General features: G+C 50.7%; 1 protein-coding gene across 14 annotated transcripts in view; it reads left to right on the forward strand.

Moving 5' to 3' along the window:
• LHFPL2 (LHFPL tetraspan subfamily member 2) overlaps window positions 1–12595 on the forward strand; it is a 157895-nt gene that overhangs the window by 126758 nt on the left and 18542 nt on the right. For 9 of the 14 annotated variants that reach the window (XM_023618117.2, XM_070234640.1, XM_023618119.2 and 6 more), the window contains one exon: window positions 5915–6532. In XM_023618117.2, the coding sequence (XP_023473885.1) occupies window positions 6109–6532 (424 nt within the window). In that variant the 5' untranslated portion in view covers window positions 5915–6108. Of the gene's footprint in view, window positions 1–3384; window positions 3790–5357; window positions 5733–5914; window positions 6533–12595 lie in introns of those variants that run through there. The other 5 variants (XM_070234643.1, XM_023618121.2, XM_023618122.2 and 2 more) reach the window with 5 other exon arrangements.

Below are 12595 nucleotides of genomic sequence, written 5' to 3' on the forward strand. Positions count from 1 at the left end.
TGGACTTGCGTGGCTTCGGGAGCTGGGCCGAGGACAGGAGGTCTGACTCTGTCCGGACGAGCTGGGCCACGTTCCTCCTCGCATCTCCCCTTCCCACCCCGCCCCCCAGCACCCAGGACTGCTCGGCGCAGGTCGACCTTAGCGGTAGGAGGCCTCCCCCCAGCTGCCTCCTAGGCTACACGGTGTAAAGACTCTCCTGGGAGCTTGTGAAAAGTGCAGTTTCTGGCAACACTTCCAGAAAGTTTGACTCAGTGTGTGGGGACCAGGAACTTACGCTTTTTTAAACAGGTGGCTGACATCCCCCTCAGGAGATAAGGGTGGTCCAGGGAGCACACTTTAAGAAGCCCACTCCAGAGGCTCTTTCCAACTTTCGGAAGGCAGAAGCACACAAATTCCACCTACCTCATCCTCTTATCCTTCCAGAAGATGCTGGGATGGGGACCACATTGCCGAACCTTTGTGTGGCTATGTATACATGCGAGAGGTGGTGACAATGAATGTGACATCAGCCAAGAAACTGCCAGTGACGTGGGAGCAAATTACAGCCTGCTCGGAAGGGCGTTGATTATTTGGGCCACATGGGTCAGCGTAGTAAATTTATTATTAATAATAGGAGTTAATATTTTTGAGTACTTACTGAACCACAAGTGCTGGGTTAAGCTAATCATGTAATGGTGATTAATAACAGCTAATGTACGTTGTGCACAGTGGATGAGAAGCTATGCTGATTATGGTACAGACGCCGTCCCCTTTAATCCTCGTGGCAGCCTTGTGCGGAAGATGCTGTTCTGCTTCTGCAGATGAGGAAACGGGCTTGCAGAGGTTGAATACAAATGGCCTGTCCAAGGAGACACAACTGTTGAGTGGCAGAGCTGAGATTTGACCCCATTTGGTCCCAGGTGTGTTTACAAAGCTCCCAAGATGCCGCCATCCCAGCTTGCACCGTTCGGTGCCCTTTTACCAGCATGGGAACGCCCAGTGCCTGATGCCCTTCCAACCTGGCTGAGGGGTGAGGGTAGCGGGCAGAGGGCAAGGCCCGAGAGAAGCATCGGGGAGCCCAGGTTTGTCCTTTTTGAAAGGGGGCCCCTGAAGTTAGAGGAAGGACAGCCCTTCCTTCTCGTTACCCCAAAGCTCTCCTCATCGCCATCACCGCTCTCCTGGTTCGAGGAAACCCTCCCTGGAGAGCTGCACCTCCTTAGAGCCGTGTCTCCCTCCCCGGTCTGCAGGTCTTCCTGGGTTCTCGTAAGTTATATATAAAATGGGGTCTTGTGTCAAAGAAATGCAGCAGATATTTCTTAGAAGTAAAACTCCTTTGGTAAAGGATTTCTTTAGCTTCCAGATGGCATCTCTCAGAACAGGGCTTCCTAACTGCGGCATCAGAACCCAGCCAAGGAGCCCTCAAAAAATAGTCCTGCCCAGACCAGCCTGCCACCCACTTTCTCACGAAAGTCCAGGTTCTTTAGACCCGAGAGGAGCCTGGGCCTGTTCTGTCTGCCTGTCTCTCTGTCTGCACAGCATCACCAATAATGTTTAAACCGAATCTAAACTAGCCTTTAGATTTAACCGCCAGTTTCTTTAACACAGAGCATAGAGAACAAGTTCCAATGTCATTCAGGGGAAATAGACAAATCCAGTTTCGTGTTCTGGCTGTTCTGTAAGACAACTGGTCTGGGATCTTCAAAAAGTCCACGTCAAGGGAAAAACTGCGAGCAGGGCAGGATAGGTTGGGGGGGAGGGACTATTTTTGACTAAAAGAAACTAAAGACACATAACCAAAATGCAATGCATGAACCTTGATTGAGTCATGCTTTTAAGAAGATGGCTATAAAAAATGGGGCAGAATGGGGAAATTTGAGTGTGAACTAGGCTTTGAGTATAAGGGAATGATTGTCAGTTTTCTAGGGTGTGTTAATTTTATTGTGGTTATGTAGGAAAATGTCCTTATTTTTAGGAATTGTATCCTGAAGTATTTAGGGGCAAAGTGTCAAGACATCTGCAACTCATTTTCAAAGAGCCCAGAAAAAAAATGTGCGTGTGTGAGTGTTCACATGAGTGTGTATACCATAGATCGACAGAGCAGAGAGGGCAAAATTTAACAAATGGTCAATCTGGGTGTTCATTGTGTGTGCTTCTCAACTTGTGTCCATGTTTGCAAATTTTCACAATAAAGTTGAAAAGGAGAAGCAAGGTGAGGACGTGAGGAAGTGTTGTCTCTGCCATGGCCGCCTCCGTGGGTGTTTCTGCCATGTCCTGGTGGAGACGCGAGCTGTCTGCAGCTGCGTTCCATCGGGGTCCTTGGGTTTGCCTCCACCTCTCTGGACAGTGTGAACTCTGCTCCCGGTTTCTGTTCCCGTAATCTCCTAGTCAGCTGGCCCTTGGTGGTTCTGCTTCACATGCACTTTCTTCCTTTTTACTGACAGCAGGAAGCTGCCAAACATAGGACCCTGTGAGGGAAGTTACAAACCCGGTTCAGCCCCGCTCAGCACCATCACCCTCCTTTTAGATTTTAGGGCTTTGTGGAGAAGGTATATGTGACCGACTCCCACAGACCAACCATTTCTCAGTGCCTGCTTGCTCTGGATTCTGACGATGGTATTACTGTTGGTTTCTGCAGGATTCTCTTTTGTTTAGTTTTTTTCTTATTACTTGCTAAGAGGCTTTCCTCTGCAAACCTCAGTGACTATCATAGCATATTTTCTGAAAGTCAGAGGGCTGTCCACATTATCCACAACTTTCAGGGTTGTGATAGTAAAGTAAGGAGTCCTGGAGGGGAGACGCATCTGGTGGCCCGGGGAGAGCAGACTTTCACGTGGAATGCCGGCTTCATTAGGTGATCTTTGGAGGAGCAGGCGTCACGGTGGATGGCAGCGGAGGCCGTGCTGAGGAGCTCCCTGCCCGGATCCCTGTGGCCAAGAAGATCTGTAATGGGGAAGTGGAGGTTGTCTCAGCAGGTGCCTGCCTTTCCCTGCACATGTGACATGGCCACACTGGGACACCGTACAGAGCACAGACCACCACACAAGCCCCTTCTTGCTGCGTCTCTTGACTTTCCCTTGTCCCGCCAATGTGAGGACTTGTCTTGGATATCATGGCTGTTCCTTTTACAGTCGCAATTAGCAACCTTGCTGGGGAGCATCTTATCTCCCTGTGCCAGACAGAGAAGGATTTGAAGGCCTCACTCTAGCCGCTCTGGCGTGGATGTGAGAATTTGGTGCAGTAGATGGGGGCTTGTTTTAGCACAGATGGACAGGCCACTGTGATTTCTGAACTTAGGCACATGGGTCCCTACATAATCCTGCCTTCAGTTTGGTGTAGACCATTTTGCTGAGGCTGAATATGCCATTCCCCTCAACTGAAGTTTCACATCCTTTTGCTTCAGAAGGTGCAACCTAATTGCACTCCTGACCCTGAGCAGAGCTTGCTGACTGGGGAAGTGGACACCTGGCATGGTCACTAAGATCCAAGGCACCTGTGAGGTTGCAGCAGATCCTGAGTCCTGCAAGGGGACAAACATGCAGAGCTTTTATATTTGCATTGAAAACGTGCCATTCAACAGAAGAGGGGCAAGGAGCGAGGTCGGCTGGGCCTGTCAGTAGACTGGCTTTCTAATCAACTTGGAAGACTGTGCAGAAGCCTCATTTTCTCCTGGTGGGCCAGGCTCTCAGCTGTGGGGTCAGAGTGGGTGTGAGCCCGTGGGCGGCCTCCTGGGCGACTTCAGCTTGTTCCTTGTTCTCACTCAGAACGGGTGGTTTCATTACAGTCAGTCTCCTCGAGAGCTCTTTGGGATTGGTAAGTTTTTCCTCAAAAGGCATTTCTATTTGGTAATATTTGGGGGGCGGGGTTGGGGATAAGTGAGTGGAGTAGGTTATACTTCTGGCCTGAGGCTAATTTATTTTCCACAGTTGAGTCTGGCAGCTGGGTTAGCAGCTGTGTGGCGAGGGGCGGGGGGGACAGGAAGGAGGACCGGGACCCTGCCCTGGAAGCCCACCAGGGAAGCTTAGACACGAGTGACCTCATCCATCTCTCAAGAGCCTGTGCTTCGTCTTTTTCTGCGGGTGATGGCCAAGTTCTGTTACCCCCTGAGCACCTCCATCGTTCCGTTGTCCGACCAGTGTCCTCCGAGCTGGGGGAAAGCTTCTGAGAGGAAGCAGTTGATGCTGACTGAGCGCTGACTGTGCCAGGCGCTGGGCCAGGTTCTTTCACAGGCTCTTGCTTATTCCTCCGAACAATATTGGGAGGCAGGGTCCCCTTACTGCCCCATGTGGCACATGAGGAAGCTGAAGGCTGAGGAAGCCCGGGTTCTGAGGAGTTAGATACCGTGTGGCCAGTCCCGGTGGTGGAGCCGGATTTGGAACCCAGACCTGATGGACTGCGAGACTTTAAGGAGGAACACAGCCCCTCACCCTGCCCCGCACACAGCCAAATTAAACACACATAGAGACAATTATTAAGTGCCTGTGTTCCTAGTTTTGCTCTAGCTGATTTCCCCCAACAGCATCTTGTATAGCTCAAGTGACGTGAGGATTTTTAAATGCATGGTGTTTTCTGAGATAAGTGATCACCTCCCACTAGGCAGTCAGCCCGTGTGGTGTGGGAGCTCTGACACTGGGCTTCCTTCTTTCCCTCCCTCTCTTCCTCTTCAATTACTCCCTGCCCCGCCCCGCTGCCAGCATGCCAGGGGGCTCTTGGTGGTTCTTCTGGACATGAGGTGACCTTGGTTAATAAGATCTAATCATTCAGAACAGAGCCATGCACCCAGATGTCTGATGTGAGCTGCGCGCGATGCTCCCCGACCTTGGGGGGTCTGCCCAGAGCACGGGGCCCCTGTCTCAGGGCTCAGGCCCCTCTGAAGGAGGTTTGAGCCCTTAGAGCAAAGCCCTCTGGTAATGAAGCCATTTGTCCTTGGGAACAGAATGAGTCCTTGTGCGATCAGAAACAATGGGCATGTTGAGTTCCGGACCTGGGGTCCGGCAGAGGCACATGTGATGAATTGGGACAGTTCAAGGGGGACATTCTCCATAGGCAAGGTTTTGTTGTCAACAAGTCCACTGTGTAACATACTTAGTCAACGGTCATTAATGCCTGTTTTGAATAATTTCCCCCAGTGAGTAAGTCATGAATTCTCCTTGTTTTTTTTTCTTCTTCCTTGAGTTTGAATTAGTATATTTTGTCTAAAAAAATCAACTTGTGAGAAATGGACGAAAAATGTTTGGCTAGCTGTGTTTTGTTATTTTTTATGGCATTGTTTCCTTTTATATTTTCATTTACCTATGAAGCAAATACTAATTCTTACGTCTCTGCTAGTAATTTGATTCCCAGGCAATAAAGTTGGGTGTTGCTACTTTCTACTGTTAAGCAAAACCTTTTGGGGCAAGTTTTCAAGACTTAGCTCATCTAGAACCAAATCAGGAGGCAGGCCTGTGAACTCAAACAAACGCAGCCAGTCCGGCGGCAGGGTCCCTGCCTGTCACGTCGCGCTGTCTGGACCCCTGCGCTGGTGGACTTTTTCTATAAAATTGGATGGTGCGGAGGCCCCGTCCACGTCCTGAGACTGCACCGGCTGAGGCAGGAGCACCCGGGGCGGGGGCAGGACCTGCCTGGCCTCTCTCATGGGTCGCACCGCCTAGAGATGAGGGTGACAGCCCCAGGCGGATCGGAGAGTCCGCGCAGGGAGAACTTGAAACAAAGAGAACCGGCCGGGCGCCGAGAGCGCGGCCAGGGCCGGGCGCAGGGTCTGCTCCCCCGAGCTTTTGTGGGGACGGAGGGACCGGCCAGGAGGGGGGGCGACGGGAGGCGGCGGGGAGGGTGGCGGGGCAGCCCGGCTGTCGCCCGCCCGTGGGGGGCGGGGGGAGGGCCCGGCGGTGCCGGCGCGGGGGCGGGGCCTGCACTCACCGCCCTCCTCTTCTCCCCGTAGGTGAGGCTGGCGCCCAGGACGGACATGGCAGCATGACAGCCCGCGACGGCCGGGTGAAGGGAGCCCGCGGCTGCGGGAGGGAACGCGCGGGGCAGCCACGTTCCTCCGAGGCCGCCTGAGCCGCCATCCCCATCGGCTTGCTGTGATTATTAACCCCGTGGACGCCTGACTCTTTCTCCGCCTTGAGCATCAATATGTGTCATGTCATTGTCACCTGTCGCTCGATGCTCTGGACCCTCCTGAGTATTGTGGTGGCCTTCGCGGAGCTCATTGCCTTCATGAGCGCCGACTGGCTGATTGGAAAAGCCAAGACTCCGGGCAGCGCTGAGCCGGCCGAGCAGGGCTCCCCGGGGCCCCACCACCCGACCCTGGGCATCTACGCGCGCTGCATCCGCAACCCCGGGATGCAGCATGTCCCGCGGGAGACGCTGTGCGGGCCCTACGCCGAGAGCTTCGGCGAGATTGCCAGCGGCTTCTGGCAGGCCACCGCTATCTTCTTGGCCACGGGCATCTTCATCCTCTGCATGGTGGCCTTGGTGTCCGTCTTCACTATGTGTGTGCAGAGCATCATGAAGAAAAGTATTTTCAACGTCTGTGGGCTGTTGCAAGGAATTGCAGGTGAGTGTTGGGGAGAGGGATGGGCTCCCTGCGCGTGCCGGCGCTCAGCCACTGACCCATCTACCGCCCGCTTTGAAGAAAACGGGCTTCTGCGCGGCCAGGTTTCCTTTGCAGCTGCACTGTGCCAGGAAGCAAGAGTGAGCGGCCCTGTCACCCGCTCTGCCCTAAAGGAAGAAGTGTCTGTGCTTCTGTCTCGCGTGTTCCTCTTCATTGCTTATTTCCTCCGGTTCTGAGTTGTTGGGTTTCGTTTGAGTAACTCTTCGTCCTTTTTGCTTTTCTCATTAAATTAAAAGCCTGCTTTCCAGGGCAGCGCATCCCACTGAGGAGTTAGGTGAGAGGGGCCCCTGCAGCGAGCTCTCTGCGCAGCAGGAATGTGAGTGGGGTGATCTTTCAGAGGCAGCGAGCCTGGCCCGCCACCCCTCTCAGCCGCCCCGGCCCCACGCAGGGCGATCGCGGCTTTGGGAGGGGAAGAGGCGGGCCCAGAAGGAATCAGGATCAGCTGCTCTGTGTTTAATAATGTTCTGGTGTAAATTGTCTGTCTCCTGGAGCCTGACAGGATGTTCTGTGCAGTCTGATCAGAAAACGCAAACTAACTCTTCCGCTTTCTGGGAATTTCTCACTAATGAGCTTGTTAGAAATCGGTGGGAAGAAAAGTGTGAGCCCTTTACTCACTCTTTTATGAGTGTGATGCCAGAGGAAGGGCCATGGGCTGCAAGGAAACTGCCCCTTCCACAGACTTTCCCACATGGGTCTGAAAAGTGGGTCCTGAACCAGGAGCGCGTCAGTCTGTCCAGGCTCGAGAGACTTGTTCTGGGCGGGAGAAATACACACACACACACACACACACACACACACATACACATACACACATACACACACGGCAGCTTGAAAATATCCTCAAGGAAGTAGAGGAATAGACTCTTCCTTTGATATTCAGGAAAAAAATGGACTTTTTAAGCAATCGTAACAAAGGTATTTTTTGATCTGAACTCCAACAGGAGAAACAGGAACCCACTTACAACCCTAACACAGGGCACAGGTGACAGCCCTCAGCAAAGCCTAAAGCCGTGTGTGTGGGACTCAACAGTGGAGATAAGCGCTGAGTGGAGGAAAGCATCTGGACACTTTACAGGTGTCGAGGCCTGTGAAGAAACAGACCCGAAATGATGAACTCTAGTCTGCCTTATTGCAAACTCTCCAGCTCAGCAGAGCTAGGTTCCAAAAAACAACAGATGTTTTTTCAAATAACCGATAAGATCATGTTTTCTGTTCCTCAAATCTTAGGGAGGCCCCCATGGGGGCGGGGGGGTCGGGAATGGGCCCAGGGAAATGACAGAGGGCCCGCCCACAGTCCTGACCTCTGTGCATGGGGGAGCCTCGTCTCTCTACCTGCCAGGATCAGCCAGACCGTGAATGGCCAGGCTCTCACAGCCACTCAGGAAATTTGGGAGGCCAGGATCTGATTTTCTGCATTGCTGCTAACTAGCAGTTCCACCGGAGATGAATGTGTCACCTCTCGGCACCTTGGCATTCCTCTTCTGAAAAATAGGGAGATTGGAAAACATGACCTTACGTTAGATTTTATCTTCGATTTTTGATTCTGGGAAGCTCGTTGTCCCCTTTTTGATTCGCTTCTGAAATCTGAAATTTCTCCTCCTCAGCTGGGCATTTCACTGCCCAGATATGTTACAGGAGATGAGTCTTAGGACCAGTCTGTCTTTATCTCATCAGAGATATGCCCTACTTTATTCTCTTCACACACACAGTGCCTCAGAGTGTGTGCATATACACTGTGTCTATCTTAAAACTCTTGCTGAGAAAGTGTTACCAGGGGCTTTTGAAAAGTCAAACTCATAGATGAAGGGAAGCCAGCCACACAATTTATTAATCCCTTGAAGGGCCCTGGTTGAACTGAGAGACTGATTCCGGTTTCATTTCCTCGTACTATGCTGTATTTGCTCATCCTCGATGATGTCGTGCCTTTATTATGAACTTTTTCAATAGGCTGGTGTGCAGGCGAGACTCCTGGTTTGTGATCCCTAGGAAAGGTTTTCACCTAGAGAAACTCAGTGCCTTCTAGCAAATCACTGGCCATTTACAGTAAGGGGCGGGACATCATGGGCCATAATGCCACAACCTGTCTTTTACAGTCATTCAGAAGCAATTTGTAGATATCCTGCAGTCTTAAAGACTGTTTACGTGCAGTTTTTAATAAGGTGTTAGTCCAGTGAATTCAGTCTCTAAGAATGCAGATAATCCAACAAATCTTTAGTGCCCTCATTCGCTATTTCACATAAATGGCAAGAGTGTTCATTTTGGCACAAAGGTTAGTACATATCTTAAGTATTATTCATACACACCAGTGGATTCGCTGACTTTTCTCTCCCTCTCTGTCTGCATCAGGCCTCCGGGGAGAAGGGCTGAGGATGAGGGTAGCAATAGCATAAACCAGGTGCTAGTCTGTTGGTCACCAGACTCTCCCAAAGGTTTTGCACATGTACAGCATCTCAAAGAGTCTGAAATTACTCAAAATTTTAAATTGGCAGGAGGTGGAGATTCCTTCATAGTCAGACCGCCTCTCTAGGGGCCACTGACCTGGACTAAGCCCTGAAATGCAGGACAGAAGGGGCTTCCTCTCTCCTTCCAGCCCAGCAGCACCCCTCTGAGAAGCAGTCACGGGAAAGGTGGATTCAGCGCCAGTCAGCCGACTCCCCCTTTTTGGGGCTGGGGGCCCCATCTCTAACTAAGGGATGCTCCATGGCTCTTTCTCCCCAAATGGGGGTCTCCACCAGGCAGCTCGAGCCACATGAACGGCAGCCATGGTCCTTGAATCTGAGGCAGTGTCTGAGGCAGCTGCCTTGCTCTCTGTCCTCGCAGCCGATCTGTAACAGCGTCTGGGCAGCCCCAGCCTCTGCCAAGGGCTTGTTGCAGCTGTGAGCATCAGTCTTTCCGCTCAGCCCTGGATCTATTCGATACTGCAGCAACTGGTGGGAGAGGAGGCTGTTGCCAGAGCAACACAAAGCTTCTTAGAAATACACTCAGATTGTGTTTATTCTTACAGCTTTCATTTTGGCAAAAAATGACATTTTTGTAAAATGTAACTGGATGAAAAAGTTACAAAATATTGTAAGCATATTTCTCTACCACATCTAATTTTAAAGAATAACTAGGCCACAGGCTTGAAGAGCCTTCATTGTCTATAAAAAGTATAACAAATCATCAAAATCTTGATATTTTGATTTTAGAATTAGTTGTGAAAGGATCTGCTATCTCAGTGGAAATCTCAAAATCTGGCTTACTTAAAAAATAATGAAATCTCACTGCTGACTATTGAGTTAACCCAGGGAGCAAGATTTGCCTTTGAGGCCTTGCCTGATGGTGGGCACCCAGCTGACACTTCCTAAATACTGGTGCGCAGACGCCCCTGCTGTTCCACTCTCGACAGTTAGTCGAGCCTCTCCTGCCTGGATCGTCCAGACCTCACCTGAGGGTGCAATGTCGCCTGATTGGGGTCACATCTCTAAGCCTGTCTTCTCACTTGTGAAATGGGTGTAACAGTAGCGCATACTCAGAGTTGTTTTGTGACTTCGATAGCAGATGAGATTAAGCACAGAGCTTGGCACACAAATAGTAAGTGGTATCTATATGATTATTAAAGTATGTCTGCTTTCTTGGCAGGTTTTAATATACGTTTCGTTTCTTAGAATTGTTGCATCCTACGGAGGAGAAGTGTCTTTTGTAGTCTTTAGAATTGCCCTTGTTCTGTTGAAGTCAAACATGACCACATTGTATGGGCCGTGCCCTGGCTCCTTCATAGCCTCGTGCGTTGGGGCTGAAGAGTGTAGGGCAGTCCTGGGCTTTGCCGACCTTTGGTGTCCTCGGGCCTTTTTTTAGAAAGGGAAGGTAGCAGTCGAATTGCCTGGAAAGCAAAAAACTTCTCCCTCTCGCTCCTCTTCCCAGCTTGTTTCTGGAGGCAGCGTCTAGTAGTGGAGTCCTGGTGGCAGGTGGCTTCTCAGCTCCCCCTCGCAGAATAAATCACAGGCTGCTCCGTCTTCACTAGGTGAGGACTTGTCCAGTACTTGGCAGAGCCACAAACGCACATCAGTTCATGGCCTTCTGGGATTCATTACAAAAGCTGGGGAATCAGCCAGCAGGGCCGTTTTCGCCAGCTGTCTTCCTTAGGTTGTGACCTGGATGTAATCCATAGTGAAACCATAGAATGCAAAGATCCAGGTTTTCCATGACAGCATCAAGCAGTTTGTTTTTAGAAATGCATGTAGGGCTCTCTCAGAAGTCCGTGGAATCCCCAGTGACTCAGGTTTGGGACAGAAGCCATTAAAATGAGCTCAGGATTTGGCTGACTTGTGCTGGCTTGGACTGTTCCACTGGGGTTGCCGCGAGGGTTGGACTAGCACAGGAGCTGCGGGGCGAGGCTGCCTGCGGGCTCCCAGTCTTCCCTCCTCTGCGTTTGCTTGTGTCCGGATGGCTCTCGCGCTCTCTACTCCCTGTAGCCCTCTGTCTGCCTCCATCCGTCCAACAGGATTGCCTTGGCAGCTGCCCACCAGTCTGACCAGATGGATTGCTGTCGGGCTGAACTCCGCCTCTGCTGGGCTGGGCTAGAGGGTGTGCTCATGGGAATTGCTCTCTGCTGTGGTGGCGCCGGGCCCGGTGTGTGCAGGCTCAGCCTTCTTGGAAATGGGTAATGATTGAGGATGAAGGAAGACACTGTAAAAAAAGAAGGGAAAAGAAAAAAGGGGAAGAGACTGAGAAGACAAGTGGACGGTTTGGCCTTGATGGTTTGGCCTTCCTGCTTGCAGAATCACTGTGCTGTCAGTTGGACTGTGTGTGGAAGTCCAGATGGACATGGGAAACCTCCCACCATCATTGTCCAGGACTTGGTATGCCATTGATGTTTTTCACGGGGTGAAAAATAACCTTGGCATGAAGAAAATAACCACAGCAAACCCTGTTCCTGGCATCCATTTGGACGGATCCTATGCTCTCCCATTCCCACCCGGGCCAGAGGGACCAGATCAGCCCTCAGAGAGGAGGGAAAAAGGGACAGGGACTTGGAAAGCTTAGGCAGAGGAGAAGAGACTCCTGACTCCCACAGAGACCCTGACCCATAATTTTACAGCCAAAAAATGTCCCTGGGTTTCTCTGAGAGGTAGGGTGACTTAGGTTGCCCAATTTCAAAATACTTTCAAAGAAAAGTCATGAGGAAGGTAGAGGGAGCACCCCACTTTTCCTTCTCAGAACGAGGCCCTGGAAGCTTCTGGCCATCAAAAGGGGCTCTTCATGTCAGGCTCTCCAGACAGATCATGCCTCCACCAGAAGTCAGGTCTAACAGCTTTGTGTTGGAACCAATTTAAGAATGTTATGACGTACTTACTAATTCATCAACCTGTAGTAATCTCTTGGTAAGAGCTAAAGAATGCAGAAATATTGTAAGGCAGGCCAGAGTCAAATTTCAATTCAAGGAGCTTTTATTGGATGCCCACTCAGTGCAAAGGCCTGTAGACTCAGGTCTACAATTTCTTGAGTTTCTGCTCCCATATGAGAGTCATTGTTTACTAAACTGTACCCTAGAGAAGCAAAAAATGTGTGTGTATTATCACATCTAAAGGGAACAAAGAACTCAACCCTATCGTGAGATAAAAGACGCCTCCTTAAAAGCAAGCAGAGCAGGCAAGCATTAGTTTGAGTAAATCTGGGGACTGGGATGTGTGTGTAAAGAGTCAGCTGGAAGGTCTGGAAGAAAACTGCAAACTCTCTTAAGATTCAGGTATAGCAATTGATATGCTAATAAAAATTTGGAAAGTGGTTGGCCATGGGAACCAACTAATTGTAGACATGAGTTATCGTGGAGCCATGGATGATCTCTGTTCGAATTTCATTAACAAGTAATCACTTAAGTATGGCTCTGAATATCTACATGAGCGCTTCAGGCACTGTTTGGAGAGCTTAATGCAACAGTGGCATTCTTCTCAGCTGCGAAGCCACTTCGGAAGTACTGTGCATCTCCTGTGAGGACCTGTGCTGCGGTGCAGTCAGCCGTACTCA

The sequence above is a fragment of the Equus caballus genome, chromosome 14 (genome assembly GCF_041296265.1).
Source record: "Equus caballus isolate H_3958 breed thoroughbred chromosome 14, TB-T2T, whole genome shotgun sequence".
Lineage (NCBI taxonomy): Eukaryota > Metazoa > Chordata > Mammalia > Perissodactyla > Equidae > Equus > Equus caballus.